The sequence below is a fragment of the Eufriesea mexicana genome, unplaced genomic scaffold, assembly GCF_001483705.2.
Source record: "Eufriesea mexicana isolate 0111107269 unplaced genomic scaffold, ASM148370v2 scaffold1920, whole genome shotgun sequence".
NCBI lineage: Eukaryota > Metazoa > Arthropoda > Insecta > Hymenoptera > Apidae > Eufriesea > Eufriesea mexicana.
Window position 1 is genome coordinate 516376 of NW_016910007.1, and position 25729 is coordinate 542104.

At 41.0% G+C, this 25729-nt stretch overlaps 1 protein-coding gene across 1 annotated transcript in view; it reads right to left on the reverse strand.

Moving 5' to 3' along the window:
- Positions 1-5947: 5947 nt before the first annotated feature.
- The window catches only part of LOC108549382 (angiogenic factor with G patch and FHA domains 1), a 30341-nt gene continuing 10559 nt past the window's right edge, over positions 5948-25729 (reverse strand). The window contains exon 8 of the mRNA XM_017902732.1: positions 5948-6321. Coding sequence (XP_017758221.1) covers positions 6172-6321 — 150 coding nt within the window. The 3' untranslated portion in view covers positions 5948-6171. The remainder of the gene's footprint in view (positions 6322-25729) is intronic.

Sequence of the window (25729 nt, forward strand, 5' to 3'; positions counted from 1 at the left end):
CATGTTTGAAGAATGAAAAATTCCGATTCACGTCTCTCATCGGTTTGAACGTATCGAGTACTGCAAGGCACTCGAAAATAGGGGTGGAATAAATAGGAATGAATCGAATTTTAAATCCATTTTTCTCTATATCGACTGTTCGCATTAGAGATTCTCAAAAATTTAATTAGAAAATAATAATCGAATGTAAATTTGCGTGGACAGTACGAAACGTCGAATCATAGGTCCTGTTTTCCATGTTTGAAGAATGAAAAATTCCGATTCACGTGTATCATCGGTTTGGACGTATCGAGTACTGCAAGGCACTCGAAAATAGGGGTGGAATAAATAGGAATGAATCGAATTTTAAATCCATTTTTCTTTATATCGACTGATCGCATCAGAGATACTTAAAAATTCGGTTAAAAGACAATAACCGAATGTCAATTTGCGTGGACAGTAGAAATGAAGTTTGCTTCTCATTTGTATCGATTTGAAAATTAAAAGAGGAAGGCAACTCGTTCACTGACTGACCTACGTAACAAAAAAAAGGGAAAGATAATATCCGATTATACTGCTGTGTAACGAAATTGTAATCATTTTTATGGTTTGATAATCGCTGTTACTGAACTGAATTAGTTCTACTTTAGACCTCTGAGCATCGTAAGAAGCGAAAGAATCGGCTGATTGGATTTGCTGAATCAGTTGAACCAAGACTTGACTCCGGACCTTTCTTCGTCGAACGACTGTTCTAACCAATTGAGCTATCCAGGCCATCGATAATTCCTTTCTTTCCTAATCTAATGTTCGAAAGTGACCATTCCATCTACGTAATCCGACGCAAATTACTCCTGATCAAAAGTGCGAAGCGAGGGAGGAATTAGAAGATCGTTAATTAGCGGAAGAGGACTGTGAAACTCGCCCTTTAAAATTACAGAAACGGAAAGAATCGGCTGATTAGATTTGTCAAAGCAGGACACGAACCGAGACCTTTCATCGTCCAACGATCGATCTAACCAATTGAGCTATCCAGGCCAGCAATGAATTCTTCCCCGCTAATTGCCAGTCTAACGATCGAACCGGCCACGGCCTATATCTGTAAATTATTTAAACACCGAACTGAAGGACTATTAACCCCTCGCGAGTCTAAGTCGAGCTGAACTCTTTTGGACGAATCGCTGAATCTCCATCCTTGTGCACCAAACGTCTGCTGTCGAATTGAAGTGTCGTTTACTATACTTTCATCCATCGTTCCAGCATACTTTGCATACTATTACTATTGTATTATATATACTAGATACAATTCAAATAATTTTTAATCACGGTAATGTATAATCCACGAAACCATTGGAAGTATATGAATTAGGAAGAATGGAACGCTAAAAACACCAATTGAATGCTTTCATATTGAAATTTTAGAAAATTTAAAAGGTAATAATTTAAAAGATATATGAAATCATTATATCTAAATAGAGCTTTGTCCAAAACTTCCAATTTTTACGTGACACGAAGCATGTGAGATATGGAAATTATTCGTCAAAAGGCGAAAATTGAGTGCTTCAATAGGGAAATGTCAGAAAATTTAAAGGATAAAGTTAATCACTTTGACTTCGAAATTTTAGATCATTAATATGTCTAAATAGAACTATGTCCAAAATTTCCAATTTTTACGTTACACGAAGCATGTGAGATGTAGAAATTATTCGTCAAAATGCGAAAATTGAGTGCTTCAATAGGGAAATGTCGGAAAATTTAAAGGATAAAGTTAATCACTTTGACTTCGGAATTTTAGATCATTAATGTATCTAAATAGAACTTTGTCCAAAATTTCCGACTTTTATATGACACGAAGCATGCGAGATATAGGAATTAATCGTCAAAAGGCGAAAATTGTATTGCATGGTGAAGTGCTTTGGAAAGCTGCTCGTCGAGTACGAATCAATTGGGGTAACGCATCGAGTGCGACTTGGACCGTAAAGGGTTAACAACGTTCACTCTGTAACTCGTTTAATCTCACGAGGGAATCACGTGGCTCGTCTCAGAGCGAGGAAACACGTGGAAACACGCGGAAAATCGCGCGGCAATTAGAGGGGAAGAGTTTCTCGGAAATAAAACGGGGGGGCTGGTGAAATGTGCATGTCATACGTTCTCGAGTAATCTGGAGTGGAGGAAATAATCCGAAGAAGCTTGTTTTACATAACATATACAGGCCGTATACTCTTGTCCATAAATCTCTGGACACTTGACGAGAAATATTGAAGAAATATCGAAGAAATATTGAAGAAATATTGTACAAGAAGCGACACTTAATCCTCCTAATGCCAAAAAGTACCAAGTCAAATTGATACATCTGCGGATCGTAGAATATATTCAAACTAGTCTACTAATTGAATGATAGTACTTACAAATTCATTTCATTTCGTGATTCGACGTGAAATTTCATACAAAAATAGATAATAAAATTTCGACGTATAAATATAAATATAAAAATATATACATATAATATAAATAAATATATAAAATATATAAAATTTTATAAAATTACATAAAATTTGAATACATATGAGAAAGCTTATTGCAATATGATGTACTATAGTTAAAACTCAAAAATGAGATCACATTAGCATATGGAATCAGTGAATATTTTATTTTCTTTTTATTTTGGATGAACACCACATGTCACATATGAGATGCAATAGCCTAATCTATAAGTAGAGACAGATGATCTCTTAATGATCTCTTAATGATCTCTTAAAGATGATCGATTAATTTCCATAGGAAACATTCTTTCACCAGACTAATGGAAGATAACAGAAAATAAATTCCAATTTTATTAATTCTATTTTACAAGAAATTCCAATTTGATTAATAACACTTTAACGCGCTCTATAAATTCACCCCCTAATTCGAGCTGACCCTCCGCATCGATAAGAGAACTGTACCCCGTCCTCGCGTAAACTATTTTGCAAAACTGACGAACGTTAGGGCGAGTTGGAGCAGAGTTCGATAATTAAAGAGACTAATTCGTTTGTCCGCTTGTCAACGCCATGTTTCCTGTCACTTGTCTCCGTGTTTTACGGCGTACGTGCTCATGGTTAAACCCGTTTACGAGCGTCTCTGTGAAAACGGTTGCAACACGTCGTTGCATTCGTTAATTCTAAATAAAACTACTAAATAAGACTCGTCGAGCGAGAAGCACGATTAGTGGAAAATGTCGCGACGAATGATCCAGTATTCGCTAGACTGCGAAAAGAAAGGGGTGGATCACGAGTGAAGACCAGAGAGACAAACCAAAACTTACGATTTATTCAATTCTCTTTTTATTTTAATCAAAACCTTTGATCTCACGAAGCCTCCCTTTGCGTTGGAATTTTATTCGATAGAAACAAAAAATAGTTTTCATTTTCTTCATTTTTAAATTAATTTTTGCTACCTCTGATAAGGAGCTGCGAAAAGAAAGGGTGAATGACGAGTAAAGATCAGAGAGACAAACCAAAACTTACGATTTATTCAATTCTCTTTTTATTTTAATCAAAACCTTTGATCTCACGAAGCCTCCCATTGTGTTGGAATTTTATTCGATAGAAGCAGAAAATAATTTTTATTTTCTTCATTTTTAAATTAATTTTTGCTACCTCCGATAGGAGCTTTACTTCACTGTCTCACTGTGAATAGATACCATAAGTTGCCATGAAAAAAGTAGCTAACTTCCAACGGTATAAAATACAGGAAAAATTCGTAATGTCAGACAATGTTAAACTAAAACGCTTTAATCATTGATATACTTAAATAAAACGAGTCACCGCAAATACTTCTAACAAATATGGTTGTCCTTCCACTGATGGGGCAGACAACAATAGCACCGCAAAGCGATCAAAACGAACGACACAAAGTGAATAACACAAAATGAATGACGTCTTACTGTCTTCGTAAAGTCGCAGTCTCGTCGTCCCACAGAACCTTCGACCAATCTTCCTGTTTAACTTTCCTCATCTTCAGTCAGCTCTTCGTCTCTGAATTACGTTATTAAATACAATCAACTGGAACAATAAGTCATTTGACGTATCGTGTCTTCCACTGGAGAACACGGAGAGCAGGGAAAATATTTATACCGTACAATTTACTACATAATAACGATATTAACCCTCTGCACTCGAGAGACGACCCTCAGTCGCCATTAGATAAAATTTCGAAGATCGATATTAATTAATATGTCAAATTTAAGATAATGCAACGATGTACGAGCTATCGAAATCGAATAATTGTACGTGTTAATTATTATACGATTTCTTATTTACTGCTGAAAGAAATATCGTCAGTTTTATAACAGAAAATCTTTGAACTCCTACTGATCTTCGGTCAAAAAATCGTCGAGTGCAAAGGGTTAAACGAACAGAATCGCAAACACAGGTAAATCCACGCATACCGACGATGCTCTCATCGTCAACGAATAATTTCAATTTTATTATCACAAGCGTTACAATACAAAACTCTAAATCTACGATCTCGTGGAAGCCTTAAATCTAGATATCGAGCAATACAAACCACCATTTAGTACGCTGAAACCCGGGCCAAAAGATGGAGGATGCTCTGAAAATTCGAAATTCCACGGGATATTCGAGCGACGAAGGAATCCGAAGCTCGTCGCGGGGAAGAAAGAAAATAAAGAAATCGATGAGAGGAAAGGAAGGAAAAGGGAAAGAAAAATGCAGGCGCAACGTGGAACGTTAAATGATGCAGAAATTTGAATAAACCGATCGGAGGGCGTCGCGACGATGGTCGTCGCGGCTGGAAATCGTGACAAACGTCGTGGCGAAGCGGCGCCGTAAAAATAATGAAGATCGAGCGTCGCTGGTCGTAGTTTATTATGAAAACCGCACGATGTGCCGAAGGAGTTAAGGGCTTGGCCTAAACTTACGGCTCGGCTCGGTACACTTGCGCCGAGGTCTTTGCACCGTGAAGTTTGCTTTATAAATATCGCCGGTGCAACGGAGTGTCCAGAGAAACGAACCGTGTCTTGGATGAAATGAACGGTCTAAGCCGCTCTTTGCTTCAATTGCAACGAATCCGTACGCGTTTTCAATCCGCCTGCTATCATTTCCCCCTTGCCTGTCCTCCCCATTCCGTTCTAAGTCACCATCGAATCGTTTGTGCTTTGTCATTTATAGATAGACACGACGAAAAATTTTTAGTAGCAGAAATTTAGAAATTTAGAAATTTAGAAATTTAAAAACTTAAAAATTTAGAAATTTTCCTTTTCTTCTTTCTTTTTTTTTTTCTTTTTTTTTTCTTAAATGTAACGTATCATAGAGCACTGTAATTTTTTAAATTAAATCCCTCTACCTTAAATTAGAGAGAAAAATATTGTAAAGTGTCCATACTTCAAAATTATATCGTACTTTATATTTTTATTCATCGAGTGGGAATTTATTTGTGAAAAAAGTGGTAAGAAATAAAAATGGAAACGGGGTTTTGGAGGAATACCAGAGAAGATGGAATCGGCTGTGAAATATTCGGAAGAAATAGTAGGCCAGAAGAAATAAACGAATTTATAATTACAATAAAAATAAACGAATCCAGGGAACAGGTAAAAGAAAGAAAACATCGTTCGCGATAGATTAATATAATTAATCCTTATACTCTAATCATTTTTCCACGCTCTACTAAAAAGCACGTTAAGCTCCTGAATTGTAATAACAAAACGAAAAGAAACGAAGACTCAAACATTCTCGCAGAAAAATAAAATCCGACCACCAGCATCTCGCGATACCCACGCATACACACGCAAAACCACGTAAGAAGAACCGTGTCCTTTATTGCAAAAATATTCACAATTCGTCGGAGAGAGGTTACAATGGAAATATCATGACCTCACTTCCGGATAACAATAATATTAATATTAATATTAATTTAACCTCACTTTGTACGCGAAATTTCTGCAAATTTCTATGTACAATTCAATGCCCGTATAAATAACGCGATTACTCGAATCGAGGATTCGAATTATGATACAATTCTACGCTTAACGTCTAGCTTTAATAATTATCGTGGAGGTTTGGTAAAAATTTTCGCGTGGCACTAATGAGATTTCAACGATCGAACGTAATTGTCTTCGCTTACCGTGACAGACGGATGAAAAAGCGCGCGCAATGCAAATCGCGCGTTTCCCCCGACAAAACGTTCACGGTGCAATTATTTCGCATGGTCGGTTATTTCTTTGTAACGTTGCTGGGTCTTTCGCCATAACGCCTGCTTCTTTTCCGTCGTAGAATCTAGCTCGATTGTAGGAAATTCGCTCGTTGCCCCGAGACCGGTTTTGCTCGGATTATTCGTCAAAGATACCTGCAAGCAGAGCATAAATGAATACGAGATAAGCAGATTTTTCTTCCCACGTAATGTTTCACTCGCTTTACATAAATGCCTTCCTATTTTTCTCCCAATTTTTTCCTTCCTTTTCGTTGCTTATCCCATCGTTTAATTATAGCAAACGCGCATGTTACAATTAGAGATGCTTTAAAGTCGCGTGGGGTATAATGTTACGTTTCGCTCTTTCCTTTTCCTACTTTTCTTTCTCTCTCCTTACTTTTATCTTATTTATCCACCTTCCTCCTCTTCTCGCGCGTAATGGATGTACGGACAGGTTCCGGCGCGAAAGATAACGAAATATAGTCGATGTGTTCATTGAAAAATGTTTGAAAAGGTGTAAAATATTCGAGGTACGCTTTACGCGGATTCGCGAGATTGCAAATTTCGCGATCTTCTCGGAATTGTATTTTTTATGAAAACAATGGGTGTTTCGGGAAGAAAATGTTGGGAACTTTTTATAGGAGAGAGTTCGCAGAAGAGAGAATTTTATCGCGATATATCATAAATATTACGAAACTCGCACTTTCATTTTCAAGTATCTTTAGGATTCTGGAAACGCGATTGTTTCGTTAAAGTATCTCTTAACACGCGTAAGATTATATAAAGTTACATGTTAAACAAGGTACATCCGCGAGAACCATTACGATTCCTCTTTACGCGCGAATTCGTGATAATAAAAGTCGCTGAATCTTCTCAGATTTTAGAAAGACGATGTTAGAAAAATAAAGACGCCGATATTTCTTATCTCAGACGCAGATATTTTATCGTAAGCTGTTGCTTTGCAATATTCCGACTCTTTTTCTCAAAAATTGTAACTTCGAGGTCCGAGAAAAATGACTCTTCCGTTAAAATACCTTTTCTGGTAAAATTAGGCTATACGTGAATAAATGTCACCAAAATTCGCTTCGATTTTATGCTACATTCGAAGAGATCGCATCAAAGTCGAATCTTGTCAATTTTATTAATTTTCCAGGAAAAAAGAAAATATTCCATTATCTTCGATTTCTTTTTCTAGAATCAATGAGTTTTTCTCGCACTATAACTCAATTTTCGGTTCCATAATGCTGCGAGTGTTGTATTTAATCGTTAAAATAATTTATTGTTATTTAAAAAATTTCAAAAAATTGACAAGGGTTATTTCCTACGAGAACTCTTCAATTTCTCCATGTTCCTCGCGCATTTTTCAACCGGAAAGAAACACGAGGCCATCTTGCTCTCTGAACCACGGTCTCTGGCCAAATCACGGGGGTCCATTCCACATACGAACAAGCGACGTTCGTTAGTTAGTCCGCCTAATTAATTGCGCCGTGTGCTATGCTGAATTCTCGTCGTCGAAATGAAGACGAAGAAGGGAAAAGGAAGGAGATCGGGGCGGGAAGAGGCGAGAGATTATTCGGCGGCGGGTCTTATCGGGGAAGGGTTATTTTAAGTTTCGAGTCGCAACCACTGGGCAGAATACCCTCTCTCGACGCGTATTTGGGGCAAGTGGCCTACCCCGTCTGGCTTGTAAATGAGGCCCTATCTAGCTTCGTCGACACTTGACTTACTTGGTTGAAAGGAAAAGAGACGAAAATGAAAGAATGAAAAGAGCGTAAAAAGGAAATACGAGGAAAGGACTCTGGCCGGGAACACGAAAACAACGTCCGATCTGGCTGAAGATAAAAATATCTGAGAGCAGCGCCGCCCAGCGAGAGGCGAAATGATGATAAAATTGACGAATAAAATGGGCGGAGTGCGACGAAAATTTGTCACGCGAAATGGAACATACGTAAGAAAGTGGAGAAAATTTTAAATAGAGAACGAGGGATTCAAAATTGATTATGGGGTATCGGTGTCTCGGATAAATTAATCTTACGGGGTAGATGTAACAACAATTTTCATATAATAATCGTGTTACTTATCTACTATATATACTATATATATATAAGAATTATTTAGATGAACGTATGATTAACCTTTGAGTCTCGGTCGCCATTTGCTTTTAATGCTTTAATGCTTTGGTAACTTGAATATCGAATAAGAGATGATAATTATATTAAGGACAGAAATATTACACGCGAAATGTTAAAATAAAATAATTGATTTTCTTTTTTTTTCAAAATACAGGGTATCAGCAAGCTTATAAAATCTAAAAATAAAAGGGAAGCTTCGAATTGCTGTTTCTTTACAACGAAAAATTCTTCGAGTGCGAAGGGTTAATCTAATAATAATTTTTGAATATTAATTATATTTACAATTCAATTTATGTTTGCATGGCGACTATACAGTTAGATAAACAAAGAATGGTAGTTAGTTAATAATAATTCCTATAGTATAATTGTATTACCTGTAATTTCTACCTGCACGATGATTTTTAAAAAAGAGATCAACGTAATAATCGTTCAAGTATAATTACACTATTCATAGTACTTATTTCACTTATTCCGCGATTATTCGACGAGGTAAATAAGGGATTAACGTAACGACAGGCCCCGTGTGATTATGTTATTTATAATTTCTATTTGCATAACGATGATTTAAGTAGACGAAAGATTAATGACTAAAAGTCACGAAATACGAAGGTCTATAATGATGGGAATTGAATTTGCCGCGTTAAATGTCAACCACTAGGAATTATAAGGAATCTCAGTGGTTCTACAGAAAGCCAAGCGCCTCGGAAAATCTCGAGATGCATTTCATAAGGTTTTCTTTGCCCACTTGCTGTATCTTAAAAGAACCTCGTTTATAAGTTTGAAGCGGCTGCAAAATGCAATACAGGCGAATGGTTTTCAGGCTTTAACGGAGCCGAGTGTTCTTACTTTCGCCTACGTGGAATTCACCAAGCCGCAGAAATAACTCGTTAAGGAAACGGTAAACTAAGGAATGACGAAATATAATAATTAACACGGTTTTCATATAAATATTAGGTCGCTGCATTGACTTTTACCAGTTTCTTGCCGCAAAAATACCGTTTTAATTGCCGGCAAATTTTTCTAACGTATCGTACTGAATTAATTCTCAATCGGTGCAAAATTCCTCCATCTCCAGCTCGAAAGCAGTCCTCCAGGCTTGGCAACGTAACCTGCCGAACAGTGCAAAAATAACTATACCCCTCCGACATCTTACGTAAACGCGCCGGATAAAGGTTCCGACGAATTTTCCGAAATCCTTTAACCGTTCCCCAAATATTATTTTTCTCCGCTTATTCCAAACATCACCCCTTTCCAATTTTCTACGTCATAGATCACCCTAATTTTAATTTTAAATCACTCCTACCCCGCGAATTTTTGACAGTACCTAATTCGTATTAATTTAATTCGGATACATTTTCCCAAACTATTAAATAAATAAATAAATAAATAAATTTAAAAACTACTTATTAATATAATATCAGAAGATGGAAGTTGAAACAGGATGTCAATAACATAACCATGTGTTTATAGCGATTAATATAGATTTCGTATCCACGAAGACCCACCATATTTACAATATGGCATATAGTTAGTTTCAAGGGTTGCCAACACGCTGTGTCTCTCTAAGGCGCGAAGTATGAATCGAATATACGAATATATTTCAACGCTACTAAATAAATAAATAAATTTCCCAAAATACTAAATAAATTCAATCCTCTGAATCATAGATCACGTTATACCTACATCGCACACATAATACAGGTTCCTCGAAATATCCAATTCATATATGCCAATAAACTGCTAAAAATACCACCCCATTCCAATCTTCTAAATCATGGATCATGCTATTCCTACGTCACACGTGCATACAAATTGCTAAAAATAACCCAATCTATATTTTCCCGGAATATTAAAGATACCACCCCATTACCACCCCCTAAATCACTGATGATGCTGTTTGTTCCTAATTTATCTACCCATACAGGTTCCCAAAAATATCTAATTTTTGCTATTTTTGAAGAACCCTTCTCAAGCCATCCCGCAAGTCATGCAACCCATATATTTATTCGTCAGCCAAGGAAATCCGTCATGAAAATTCTCCGTTCGCGTCTCTCTCGCGATCTTCGGGACCGTGGAGAAATTCGCGAAAAGGAGGCAGAGGGAGGGCCGCGAAAGACGAGAACGGATCATGATCGAGCGACAGACGCGTTATCGTGCGCGTAAAATGAGCGCTCGTTACTCGATTGACGAGCTCGCGAGACGTTCAGGAGCAAAACGGCTCGACTCGAGTTTCGCTTTCTCGCTCGACGATGATGGCGATGATGCATCCGTCTGGCCTGTCTAGACCACTTATATATATTATAACTGGCGCTCGCTCGTCCGTTCTCTCCTCTCGCTGCTCGCAAAAGACGAACACCACGACCTTTTTCCACTTCGTCTCTATCTCTTTTTCTTCCTGCTCCGTCGTCTCCGATGGAACTTCGCCTATGTAGGTGTATACGCGCCTATACACACGGATGCATTTTACCTGATTTATGTCACGAAGATGATTAATCTCCCGGCCGAAATGTTATCTCGGAACGGAATTAGTTTTTCTGTTGGCTCATCGTTGAGTCATCGCCTGGTGAATTTTTAACCGTTACCTAACGTTCACGTAACGCGTCGCGTGCCTTTTATTACCCCTGATAGAGGCGGTCCTCGAGGTGAGCCGAGTTCCCTCGTCTCCTCGTCGCTGCCAAGCTTTCCCAATTTTCTCTATAATTCCCAATTTCTAACATAATCGCGGTGCCCACGTGTTACGCGTATTTGTCGCACAAACATCGCGAGGATCAGGGTTTAACGAGGTGTTTGTTCTTGGGATGAATAGGCGTGGCGAGCCTTAATTAACGCTAAACTCAACACGACCGGTTAAGTGATCAGTATATGGGAAGACGAAGGAAGAAGAAGCTCAGGGAAAATGGGACAGATAGGAAGAGATATTGAAAAATTGATCACATCTCGAATCGGAAGATCAAGAATGAACATTTCAGCTATGGTGGGCTATGGCTACACTGTTGATGGATATACTCAGTACCGTATTGACATACGTCAATGTCTCCAGAGACACTTGCTCTATACATTGATCATCCTACAGTTGCTGAAGAACTTAGATGATCAACGAACAGATTTATTCAATGGCTATAGTATCGTGTAGATGGCTAGACTCAGTACTGTATGCGTCTTGAGCTTTAACGTCTTGTTGCAGGTAGTTATGCAGAGTTATTATTCGAGAGTGCGAAGAGTTAATGGTAGTTAATTCGGTTTGAAGCGAGCAAATTCTCACAAGATCAGAAGACGCGAAACCAGCAATTGCCTTGATTCGATCCCTCGAAGAAGAGACGTGGGCCATCGACCGTTCAAGTCTAAACTTATCACAGCTGCTCGCGATGGACAGATGGTCGAGACAATGATACCCGGATTACTTATTAAAAACGGATTAAAAGTGTCTGTGGGACGATCGAGCAGCGCGACCGTTTTCTTATGTACGATGCAGACAGACATAAATCGGTGGCTGAACCGAGAGAACCAGCCTCGTAATATAAGCCATAGACGGCCAAGTGAACCGAACAACGTTCGATCATTGAATTATTTCCATCGAGCACGATCGATCGTCGCTCGAATGTCGCGACCCAGATATCATACTTACTTTATGAGAAAACTCTTTGCTTTATGAATCAGCCTTTAGTCAGGTCGAGGCGACGTCAGCCGCGAGATTTTAAATAATTCGATGGACCCCGGGTGGATAATAATTAAACATGGACTGGAAACTTATTTTACTACGATCTGTAATTTACTGAGGATGTTGATTCTAATATTAAATCAAATATCGACAAAAGTATTAAAATAAAATAAGGATTTGCGAATTTTTGTATATTTTTGTCTTTCGAGAATGGATACTATATGATACACCATATTACTTGCAAACACCACCCCAGTTGCCAGATATAAACACCATTGAGCACTTATGGGCAGAAATAAAAAGAAATTTGAAATTAGAATCACTTAAATATTTCGAAGAATTAACCCTTTGCACTCGACGATTTTTTGGCTAAAGAAGGGTACGAGATGAAAAATTTTCTGCTATAAAGCTGATGATATTTTTTGAGTAGTAAATAAGAAATCGTATAATAATTGGCAAGTAGAATTATTTCATTTCGATACCTTGCACGCTGTTATGTTATTTTAAATTTTATATATTAATTAATATCGAGCTTCGAAATTTTATCAAATGGCGACTGAAGGGCGTCTCTCGAGTGCGAAGGGTTAAGATACAGGATAATAATCGTGCTGCTTCGAGGAAGATTTCGAAGCTTCGTGCTATCTTATCAAAGATTACTCGCGGTGATTTCTAGGGTAGTTTCGATATTAGAAAAACTGTTCCATTACTGGATATTTTTAATCGAGTTTAACCCTTTGCACTCGAGAGGCGCCTCTCAGTCGCCATTTAACCAGAGTCTAAAGATGGATGTTAATTAATATATCAAATTTACAATTACCCAACGATGCGTGGAATATCGAAGTGAAATAATTCCATGTTTTAATTTGCTTACGATTTCTTATTTACCGTTTTAGAAATATCGTCGACTTTATGGCAGAAAGTCTTCGAATTACTATTTTTCTTCTTAACGAAAAAGTCGTCGAGTGCGAAGGATTAAAGCAACGATTTATAGAAGAATAGCATAAAATATAACCAGATTTAACAAAGAAATTAGCGAAATCACTGCCCAAGTGTCTACAATCTATAATTAGTTCTAAAGAATATCCCACAAAATATTAAACTGATAACTTCAGTTTTATGTAATAATAATTCAATTAATTTGGGAAATGGATGAATATTTTTGCGTTCAAATTTTCCAATGCATTATGTTATTTTGTTTAATTTTTCATTATGTATAATACCTACGAGTTTCACAAAATATCAGCTAATTTTGTATCAATGAAGATTATTTTCTATATTTTTGATTTTAATTTTACGTGTACCTTTACTTCCTTTTCCAACAGCAATAGATGGGCGAATACTTATGCGGCCGACTGTAGGTTAAAATTATAAATTAAATCTTTACTTTGTCTCCTAACTTTTAAGTAGGTGTACTTTAACAGCTTGCTAGGGATTTCTAAATACACGCGAGGATCGTGAAATTGAGTAAATGTTTGTGGACACAGACATTGATCTCGATCTTTGATCACGAGGATGACAGTAATTCACATACTTTGTCAACTTGTTAAATAATCTCTTCAAAGACACGCGAGGATCGTGAAATAACTTTATTCGTGACTCTAATGCTATTTACGCGAATACTTATGGAAATGCGCCCGAAGTCTTAATAGCGAATCGGATACTTATCTTCGATATTCGATCGAAAGTGTTACGCTAATTTATTTCGCGACGTGTTTTGCCAATTTCTTAGGCAATCTGTCCAAGCACAAGCGACAATCGTGAAATAAGTTTATTCGCGAGTTTGATGTTAATTATGCGAATATTTATACAGCACGGCAGTGGTCGGCCCCGACAGCGCCATAAAATGAACAATAAAGCTCCTGGCAAGGAAACGCGAAAACCGATGCGCGGTGCCATGGCGGGAACTAAAAGGGTGGAAAATAGGCAAATAGGCCAAGCCGGCTGGATGAATGACACAGGCAAGCGGAGGCAATGTACCGTGATTACCAATTAGACGATGCAAACTCGTCGCCGCGCCGCCAATGTCTACGACCTGTTACCTATTTTCCTACTCGCATGCTTTCCTTCCATTTTTATATTTTGTTCAATTTTTAAACATTGTATTGCATACTGCACCCAATTTCCTATTCTTCGACGCCATTTTATAATTGCATTACTCTATCGTATTATACGAGAAACGATAGTATTTAGGTGCATTACTCTTTTCCTTTATATAATACCATGCTCTCGCGAAATAATTGTCACGTTTATATTTTGTTCAATTTTTAAACATTGTATTGCATACTGCATCCAATTTCCTAGTCTTCGACGCCATTTTATAATCGCATTACTCTATTGTCGTATTATACGAGGACCGATAGTATTTAGGTGAATTATTCTTTTCCTTTATATAATAATATCTTGTTCTCGCGAAATAATTATCACGTTGCAATAATATTTTTTAATTATCAATATTATATTATTTTATGATAAATATTGTCATCTTCAAATTATGAAGACCGAAATTTTTATCCACGAATATTTCTAGTCAAACCAATTTCATACATATACAACTGAATATCGAAACAACAAATATAATTTTTGTATAATCATATCTAAATTGCATATCAAAACGTTCTGAAAATACTAAAAAAGGTGCTAAAAGATATTAAAAAGACGCTAAAGTAACAATAAAAACCACTACCAAAAATTAGCCACACCAAAACAGAGAAAAGAATCAGTTTAACATCCCTTCCACCTGTCGTGTGCAATCGATCACTGAAACCGGTCCAAAGCAACCCAAAACCAATTGCATCGTGAACAATCACAGCCGATCGTCCCTGTGTTACCTTATTTCCTCTTATTTCCGTGTCCGCGGAGGAAGCCGGGCCAGTTGGAGCGTAACAACGGTTGCGTCGTCGTCGGCGATTTGCAGCGTGCAGAAAGGAGACATCTCGGCCGGAATCGCGGTAGCGTGGTGCATGTGCACCTTTGAACTTTGAGGCCACGGGCCGGGAAGGGAGGAAGGAAATTCCGGGGCTAGAGAGAGCCAGACACCACGACAGCAGTCGGTCGTTCGTTGCCAGTCGGCGAGGCATCCGCAGATAAAACGGTGCCGCTGGTACAATAACATATTGAGAATTCGCGGGTCCGCCGGCAGTAGGTGGTAGGGTGCCAGACGGTCTGTGCCAGTTCGAAAGTTTGTCCCGGTTTGCCCGTCTGGCATGCCGGGAAGCGACGCGGACGCACGTGCACCGCACCTTGACAGGTTGAATATGGGCTCTCCGGAGCGCGGAGACAGCATATTGGGTTCGAAACTTTGCTCGTTTACAACGTCGCCACTATGTCTGCCAGAGGCGGCGGCGATGGTGCAGGCGATGGTGGAGGAGGCGGTGGAGGCGACGCTCTGTGTTACCTGTGGAAATAAACGTCGCGCCTCGCGCTCTCTCTGTCTCTTCGCGCTTTTCCTTCCACGGCTTTCAAGCGACGTCGCTTTTCTTTTCCTACCAAGCGCGGGTACCGATACCTCTCTGACACGCGGCTGTCGAAGCGACAACGGCGAAAATTGAATGAACAACGAGCGATGGGGAACGCCGATGGAATGCCACGCTCTTGCGATTACGTTGCTTCTTTCGGGATTGCTTTCTGGGTATGCGGGGATAGATTGGCAAGGAGATTCGAGGGTTTGCAATCTTCTTCCTTTTAAAGGGTTTTCAAGTGATTTCGATGATTGCGTCTTAAGTGGGATGCGTATAGGTTGGTTGTTGATTTGAGGAGTTTCAATGTGATAGAGGGATCTGATAATCTGACATACAAGCATTACCGCTTGCAATTTGTTAAAGGGCTATGATGCAAAGGAATAGTAGCCAGTGGAAATGGGTGGAAAAACTGTATATATGTCTATTAAACGGGCAAATGGTTAGAACTGGCCTGTCTGTTTAGCGCCACGCAGGTCAAAGAAGTCTCCAGACAAAAGACAAATGTACAGTTTATTTTAGTATTTAGTTTTTACTACAACACAATTTCGTCCTGTTCTTAGGCTTTCTTAGCCAGAGACATGTCTGCAGTGAGTTTCTACTAAAAATCAGTTACACTATGTTCGATGGAAATGTGATTAGTGAAGGAGATATATAAATAGAATGAAATTTTCACGAAACGCAAGGTGTTAATTCTGTGAATTAAAAGGGTTAAGAAGAACGATAAGGAGAATAATATCCAGCAAACAGGATTAATTCTTAGAAATTATTTTCTTTCCTGGCTAAGAAGTTTTAAAAATTTTTATTTATTTAATCTAACAACGATACATTCGATTATAACCGGACTGGAAAATTTTCTACGATAAAATTACCACGTTTTAGAGCGTTATCGCGAGAAGCTAGATTTACCTCTACGAAATTATTTCCTGCATAATTATTCGAAAAGACAGCTCTGCCTACAAAAGAAATAAGAAAACGTCCTGGTGCTCTCCAGGAGATCGAATTAAAAGCGACGTTGATCGTGAAGCGTGCACTGAAATAACTTAAGGCAGCAAGAGCGGAAGCCGTGTACTCGGAAAATGTGGGCCAATTACTTTCGGTCAACGTTTTCCCTGGCAAATACTCGAAAGCAAGTCCAAAATGAAACGCCAGGAACTCCACGAATCCTCCACTCTTGGAGGAACGTTCTTGCGCAGCCATCGGAGCCAACGATCTCTTGGTCGCTGAGCCGCGGCATGTTTGCACAGAATTAATTAGTGTTTGGTCGTCTATAGACTCTGGACTTGCTAGACTAAACTAGATAAACTAAGGCGCAGGTACCTTCGTCCTCGTCACCACCGCCGGTTCTCGTCGCGCTTCAACCTCTTCGTCTACCTGTCTGCGTGTACGTGTGAATTCGCGCGAGACACACCGATGCACGCTTCTGGGTTAAGACTCGTTCGAATGATGGAATAACACGATGATACATTCGCGATAAGCCGATCGAATTAGAATTTTTCAGGCTTAATAGAATCTTAATGGTGGACAGTCCTAATGATCTAACTGTAACTCGGCTAATTTCCCTTTTATACCCCCGCGTTGATCGAAGTACCCGATATTCACCGATTAAACCAACCGATACGGATCGGTATGCGATTTAATTACAATACCTACAGCAGAGTAAAATGTTAGAATCGCGATGCGGTAGCTTTTGAGGTTAGAAACGTCAGCGGAACGGTATTAGAATTGCGAGCGGGGAATTATTAAAGTTTTAATTATTACTGTATTAATTGTTAGTTAATTATTACGTTAGACGGTGTAACGAGTACACGTTGAAGAATGTTGAACCAGACAATTAATGCAACAGAACAAACGACCAGACGGAGCTTTCGTTCGTGAAACGAGGTAACAGATCGTTGCCAGTCGCTTGTTCATTCATATGTCTCGTTCGCAGAATGCATACACATGCATGTGCATCCGTCCTAGACAAGCATATAGACAAATGGGCAGACGTAGTCTTACATGCAGCATTCAGACGCTTGCACATACACACTTTGGCGGCTTTATGGAGAGCAGACACAGAGATGCCGCACATCCTGACCAAACTCGACGCGACGTTACTGCAATGTCCTGCCTTATTGCCTTTTTAGCCTCTTTCCTTTCGTCACTCCTTCATATTCTTCATTGCCCCTCCTTTCTTTCTGTTCCTTGCGTCCGTTATATATATATTTTATTACGCTGCACTTGTTACGCTTATTTTCGTTCCACTCTATTTCCTTTCTACGTTACGGAGAAGAATGGAAGACTTGCAAATGAATTTAGAGTAAAATAATCGTCTCAACGAAGCGTTATTCTTTTATTCATTTTATTTAAGTTACTTAAACTATTACACTGGAAGTTATCCATCGTTAAAAATGATCCTCGTGAACCGTTTCTTAGAATTTTTTAAATTCTAACGTTAAAGCACTTCATCGGTGCCTAACTTTTTATATTTATCCTATTTTTCTGGTTCCGTGGAGTTAATAGATTGGTAAATGAGTAATTTACGTGATACTCAAATATGGCTTCGTTATTCGTGTCGGATATGGAACGAGACACGTTGAATCCATAAGGCAGTAGCGAGTCTAGCCTAATTCACGAGGCTACTAGTTGGGCAGTAGATTCGGACGTGAATGGTCAGCCAATTTCTTAGTATTTCACTCTCTTTGATGTAATATTATTTTACCTAATCTAAACACAGCGTTAATGCATATAAACCGTTTGCTGGTGTATTAAATCAAATATATCGTTCTAAAGCAGCCAGGCCCAAAATATAATTGTTTCCCTCTCTATAGACCTACACTACTATCCACTACGCCTTGCGTTCCGTTAAATACATTCTCATTAACAAAAGTTAATAAACAATTTATATATTCTTCATTTTCTGAAATACATATCTCAAAATTAATTCTGCGATATTAAAAAAAGAATTATTTATTAATTTCCAATTTTTCGCACTCCGGACTTGGTATAACGCAAAATCCCTCGCTTTGTGACTAGGCCTAAGGTATTTTTTCAAAAATGGCGTAAAAGTGCATCGTTCAAAGGGTATTCCAGGTGTTCCACATATCCAGTGCCTAAACTACCAATGACAGCCATAAACCCGAACTTAGGCCATTAATTACCCAGAAGAAGGCAGGACCCCGACATCCGGAACACCGTCTTTGCTCTCCTTCAATCGCAGACATTCGATCTTCATCGATCCCTTCCCGGCCAATTTCCTTCATCCCTTCACCCCATCGGGTCCCATCCGCCCTATCCACCCTGTCATTTCCCTCGTTCGTTCCTTTCAGCCACTCTTCGACTACTTTATCGGTCAATTCCAGGCGAGTTTAATGCGTACGCCGATGAATCGTCGAGGCGGCGTACAGACAGGCGGGCAGACGTAGTCTTACATGCGGCACTCGGCCGCTTGCACATGCACGCTTTGGCGGCTTTATGGAGAGCAGACACAGAGAGAGGCCGCACGTCCTGACCGCGCGCGAGCATGGTCGCGCGATAATCCTGTGATGGATGTCCCTAGGTAGTCGGTAAGCCCTGCCAGCCAGGCTGCTCGCCACGTCGGTGTGTTTACCCAGACGGAAGCCGTCTGGCGGCGATAGGAGGACCGAGCTATCGCGCGCGGTGTGTGCGGGCGATACGTCGCTTCTACTTCGACTACCACTAGGATATGCACCTCCGACGAGACGGCGTTTCAACAACGTATCTAGCCGGGAATAATCGCGGCGGCAGCAGACCCGAGCCGAGGCCGGGGGCGGCTCTTTTTTTCGATCCTCCGATCTGATTGATCGCGACGATCATCCGCGCGATGGGAAGCACCGACGGGTACATGTCGTTTAACGTCACCCCTTCTGGGAGGCGGATACGCTGACGGCTGGCTGATTTGTGGAGATGTTGCCTGGCGAAGAAAACGGATGTATGATAGGTATTCGGTCTGCGCTGCCTCGGCTTGCTCGTTCGCGTATGGCATGTGCGAGCGTGTTGGCAAGGTCGTGAAAATGGACGACTCAACTTGCTGGGATTCGATAACTCTCTGAGAACCGGAACGTTCTTGGCTTTATCCGTACCGGGGGAGATATGTCTGTGAATTCTATGAATCCTTAGATCAATTGTATTATTTATCTGGACAATTCCATACTTCCAAGTGCCCCTGACAGGATGCGAAATATTTCACACCGGTCTCCATCTTTGAACTTTGTTCGAAAATTGCATCGACTGTCTATACCTTATCCACGGAAGCTCGTTAAACCTATTGCATCTTGAATGCTCAATGGAAACTCATATCCGGGGTTTAATGGGACCGTGTCTGATCCGACCGAACGAAAATCCGGATGAACGGAGGGTTTCCTCTTTGTTAATTTCTGCTCGCTACGAATACCATTTAAATGCGTAATGCGGGATAGAAAAAAGAGGAGGAAAAAGTAAGAGAGAAGAAACAAAACGATCCACCAACAACGAGGCTTAATCCACCGATTAACCCATCGCGTGCACCCCCAACAGCGGTACGCCGCGTAACATCAAGAGCGCGAATTAAATAACATTCTGTTTAGTGACCCATTGATCCCCGGTCGAACGCTTAAGCGACCGCTGAAACGCACTCTTTAATTGCCTTAGGCAAGCATCGCAGCGTTTAATCATTTAATCAATTATTTCATCAAAAGGAGCCAAAGGAACTTTCAATCATGCGCAATAACGTGTTCTTTCTGGCCTGTCTGGTTACGTCCCGTTCCACGGGATCCACCGAGAACGGCCGGTTCGCGCTCGTCGATACGAGTCAGAGCCGGCTGCTGCTGGTTGTAATTAATAGATCTCTCGTTGTACATATTTGTATGTCGGGTCTGGTCGATTGTTCGGACAATGTACGCCTGTGTGTCGGCGGCATGGACGCACACCTCGTCTAGACCGATCGACCGCTCCTGGCTGCCGGATTCCTAGCCTGGCTAACGTTACGGACAGCCGACATACGGACGTATTACGCGCGCACACACGCCTCGACACGTGGGTGTACACGCGTACACACGCGCACGCATACAGTTGGACAGACTGTTAAACTGACGACGTGGTTATGCGCGCACGTGTGCGGCCCTCCTGTGTGCACAGCATTATGCGCTCGCGTCCGGTTCCTCCTGGCTGAGCTCCGGTTAATTTCGTTCCGTCTCTACGTGTCTCCCTGGGGTATCGTGCTCCATGCCGGATCCGTTCTCGGACTCGCCGTAGCCAACTCGCCTATTACTCGCTTTTTACCGCCGCATTTTTCGCTAATCTCCGACAGCCGACGCTTTTTGCCCTAGCTGCATCCTGCTCGCGTCCAGGCCTCCGCGAATCGAATTCCTTCGCCAATCCGCAGATAGAAAGGATTTTTGCGCGATCCTTTCGAAGCACGATCTTTTCGACTTTCATCGATCGTCCCTGGTTTACCGTACTTCGGACCAGGTTGCTTGCATTTCGGCTGTGACGCTTGGATCGGTACACGAGTCCTCCTGTCTATCGCCATTCTAGGGGTCTAACGAGATTATCAGCTTCGCGGTACAGATTTGCCAGTTTTACGACGTGTCGTGATAATTTCGAGGAGAAAGGGATCATAGAAAGGGAATACTCGAGTTTCAATGCCCCGAGTCTACTCTAATAGGTGATTGTAGTTATATTCTTGTTGCACGAAGCTACTTTCGTTCTGCAACGGAAATACGGTGAACTATATGGTATAATCCATTCACAGAACGTAATGAATGTTTCATTCGACAGTATCGTTCCAGTACTCCGATTAAAATATTTGCAACGTGAGAATATTGCGTTATAACGCTATACGATCCCCTTCATTTCACAAGCACTTAGGGCTGCATTGCGTTCACGTAGCGTGCGCAGATTCGATGCACGTCTGCAAGGAAAACTCCTTTGTGATGGCTGCCACGAATTCGAATAAGAAGAGTAACTAGGAAATGATTAATCGATGCAAAATCATTCGCGAGATGGGTAAATTAAACTGCTATGATTCCACTGTGCCTGTTCCTGGATAAAACGTGCACTCTGGAGTATGATACGCGAAAAATGCTTAATTCTACGATATACAAATTGGTTGGCTGTATACGGCGAAGCAAGCCACGATATTGTATCACATGGAAGACACTGAAATATGACGGACAATTTATACTTGGTAATTTCCCGTTTTATAAAGTAAAAATGAAACTTGGAATTAATCTTCACTACGGCAGTGTGTAGTGACTACGAGCTGCGTTTATCATAATCGCTCCGTAATCGCTACAAATTTGACACGGCACCATAGAACGAGGAGTTCATTCTTCCAATTAGCCAGAATATTGAGTACAAAACTGAACGAAAGATCGGGAACGTCGTATAATCCGGCAAAGAAAATAAAAAAAGACGAAGAGAGTACAAATTACACGGATACCCATTTCATAAACCTTCCACCACGATCAGACCAGGTACAATCTACTTAAACTCGGGCTTCTAACCGAGCAGAGTCCAGGGAAGACCGGGCTCGCCGTAGCGGAAAAGTAGGAAACAAAAGCCAATAAAACGGCGGATCGTTCGCGCGGAATCGCGAGCAACCGAATATGCGGGTATCTGTCGGAGCAATGAAAAAAAGGTTCGTCGAGTAAACAGGCAATCTGCGGCGCTATGCAGCGGCGTGCAGACACCGATGGCTAGCCAATCTGACGGTGCACCCGCATGCCAAGCGGTGCACCTATCTCCGCCAACGGCGCGTTACATGCGAGCGCGTTTACGCTCGAAAGCGTGTGTAACGACACCTGCACAATCTCTGATCCCGTCCTGCGGACGAGGTATCTCTGTCCGCCTCTATCTACCCGGTTCCTTATCTTTCTCACGCTTCTCTCCTCTCCCGCTATCGCTATTCCCCGTATGTGCGCTCTCCAGGTCCGTTCATGCACCATCATCCCCGTGGTTCTCTCTCTTTCGCTCTTTCTCAATCGCCTACTGTCTCAGAGGTACCGTGCAAGCGGAAAGGACGAGGGGAGGGGGAAAGAGAAACAAAAGGTAAGAAAAAGAAAAGGGAAGCGGCAAGGGGCGGGTGGAGGAGGGGAGGAGCGAGAGAGGAAAAGGGGCAGAAAGAGGGAGACGGAGACGGCGTGCGCGCATAAGAGAGAAGGGGAGAGAGAGAGAGAACGAGAGAGAAAGTAAGCGGCGCGATAATCTGGTACCCATGGTTAGTCAGCGGATCGGCGTCTAGACGGCAGGGACGTTTGTGTTGGATTTATTTGTGACAGTGGGTTCCCACCTGTTGCCTCCCGCGCCCCTTACGAAACGCACCGCTACAACTTCTCTCTTTGCCCTTTTTCCTTCCTCCTCCCTTTTACCTTCCACGTCGTCCTCGCTGCCACCTCTTTCAGTCTCGCTCCGTCTGTCTCTTTTCGCCCGTGCAACAACCGCCTTCTCCCTCTTTCCCGTTCCGTTCTCCCAATCCGTTAGCGTATCATAAATCCTATGCGTTCTCCATTCACTCCAGTCAGTCCTTCCTAGCATTCCCTCTTCGCGTTACAAAACAACGCGCGCAAAGGAGGACAGGCTTCCTCCCTTCTTCTGCCCCCCTCCGCGTCGCTCTGCCGCGACGCCACCCCCACTGCGCGCCGCGCCACCGCTTCCCCCACTCCTCTCGCGCCATCGCGCTGCCGCCTGGCCCTGCCGCCTGCCCTGCCGCCCACGTTGAACTGCCGCGGTGAAACAGGCATTCATGCTGCCCCGGAGAATTAGCCCGTATTGCGTGAGAGCTAGACCGTGGAACAGCGAGGGAAAGACTCGCCCCGGGGAGATTAAAGAATGCTTCGTCAGTGACTTTGAAAATTTCGACGTCTAACTGACGCACGTCGGAAGCGGGATTTAATTTAGAGAGCAGACCTGGCTCCCGCTTCTCTAGACCCACCTACGAGGCCACGTGGATCGGGACCATCGCGGGCTGGGAAGATCGTTGCTTTCAGATAGAATACGTGGAAATCGATGACGCTATTACGTTAAGAAACACGACTCTGTCGTTACCGATGATAACTTTTGTTCCAATGTAAGATCATTTTCCTAGATCTTATTCCCTCGCGAATCCTTCGTCTTCGTTAATCATTTCCATGCTCGCGTCCAGTACGCTCGAGTCGTCGAAAGACGACAATTTTTTAAATATATCTTCAACTCTAAATACGCGATGGTTTTGTTTACGAATCGAATTTGAAATTTTGTCAGTGACACTAACGAATGTTTAAACGATGAAATAATATATAAAACTGTTTTATGTAACGCTTGGTATATCGTTACGTTATCTTAAATAATGAAACAGTTGTCGTCGCCTCTCACTCGCAACTCGAAATGCGATATCAAAACAAGTCGCGACTGAGTGTCGCCTGTCCAGTGCAAAGGGTTAATACCATCGCGCCGTTATTAATGAAGAAATTCATGAAATCTGATTTATCGCGTAACGTCATGTGACTTGGAACACTCGCGTACACTCTGATACCTATATTTCTAGATTTACCTATGTTATGCTCTGTTTTATTCCATTTCTACGCCATTGTCCCGAGACCAGACAGGCTATTCGTAGCAATTACTAATCTCTGCCATTTAAATCGCAACGAGAAACCATAGTCGATCGTAGTATGTTCTTTCACGAGCCGACGAAATTCCAGAGTTACAGAACGTGAACATTCCATTGCATTCCAATCGTATGAATTTATATTCCACGCTCGTAGACAGTTTTTTCATCGTGTTACGATCATAATTACGGTGAAACGACCGAGAATTTTTGCGTCTACGGTGAGATATAAATTTAGCCTGGATCTCGCTGGCATGGTCGCTCAATCGACACCGGTTTAGCGGAAGATTGATTTCAATGATGTCATACCTTCGTATATGCATAAGTTGGCACGCAATGAGTGTGCAGATTAAAAACCCGTACGCTCGCGTTCGCGCGTATTCAGGCGTATGTAGGCCTGCATGCCGCGGATGCCTTGTGTCTGAGCGAAGTCTGGCCACGGGTTAAATGTGTCTACTGTAATGAGATTACAAAAAGCGAGATTCAATGCCAAAGACGCCGGTCTGCTCGTCCTTTCATTTTTTTCCCTCCTTACATAGCTATATCCGTTCGTCCTCGATTAATCCGTCCTTTCTTTAATCGACAGAATTTCCAAGGGAGTTGTTCGACATCCCACGTTCATCGATTTTATCTTCGTTGATAGTAATTCGATTCGAAGCTTGCACGGTGTTTACAAGGCATCTTGCAATTAAAAATGTTAGAAGCTTTCGAGTGTAAGCTACTTATGTTCATTTTTCGTTAGTTTTATTAGCTGTACGAACAGTACGTGCATCGGCGATTACGAAAGTGGCCTGAGTGAAGAATTTTAACAGAAAATTTATTACTCGCTTTATTTTCTCTTTCATCCATTTACATTAGAGACAGAATGTAAGGCCATTTCCGTGCAATCGCAGAAAACGGAATGGACTTTTAGATTAAATTTATAGTCGCGTTCGTAATTAATTCAATTTATCCAGATGCAAAGTATTTCAGCATTTTGAAATAAAGTATATTTGATACGGGTCTCTGTGGGATAGGCTAACCTCTGCTTTGCTAATTTATTCGCATTCTTTGCGCTAGACGAATGAAATTGTGGGAATATAGTTGTTATTTCTGATACTCTTACTCTGGATATAATAACAGTGTACCGATGTTTGGAAATAATTGCGTGTATATTTATACGCAATTTTTCGAGATCTCTCTTACGCTGGAATACGAGCGTGTAACGATCTGGAATCAAAAGAGAACCGATATTTTTAGCGTTAGAGCGAATGTACGATTCTAAGAAAATCGCGTTACCGAGAAAAGCACTATCGAATGGTGTACAACAGTGTTATTTAATTTACTTGTTCCACTTGCTGCAAGCATGATAAATATCGGTAATTTTCTGACTCAATGTAAATCAAATACGGATAAATTGTATACTCGGGGAAGGTTTCTTTCATCAAATTTCTTTTAAATTAGCTTTAAATAACCCCTTATAAACAAATATCACGACGTCTTAACGATCGTAAAATATTGCTTTCTGATTTAAATTTATAATCACGACAAATCGCGCATAAAGGCAGCGATAGCTAAATAATAGGCTCGGTTAATACTTAATGTTAACGATCCGAAATAAACAAAACCAGTTTATATAAAGAATGCAGCAGATATATGGCACGGTACACGCCCAGGAACTGCGTATATAAAAGGGCGCAATTATGAACCCGTTAAAAGTGGTACCGAAGTAACTTTATGGACACAAGTATATAGAATTAAAGTTAAGGAA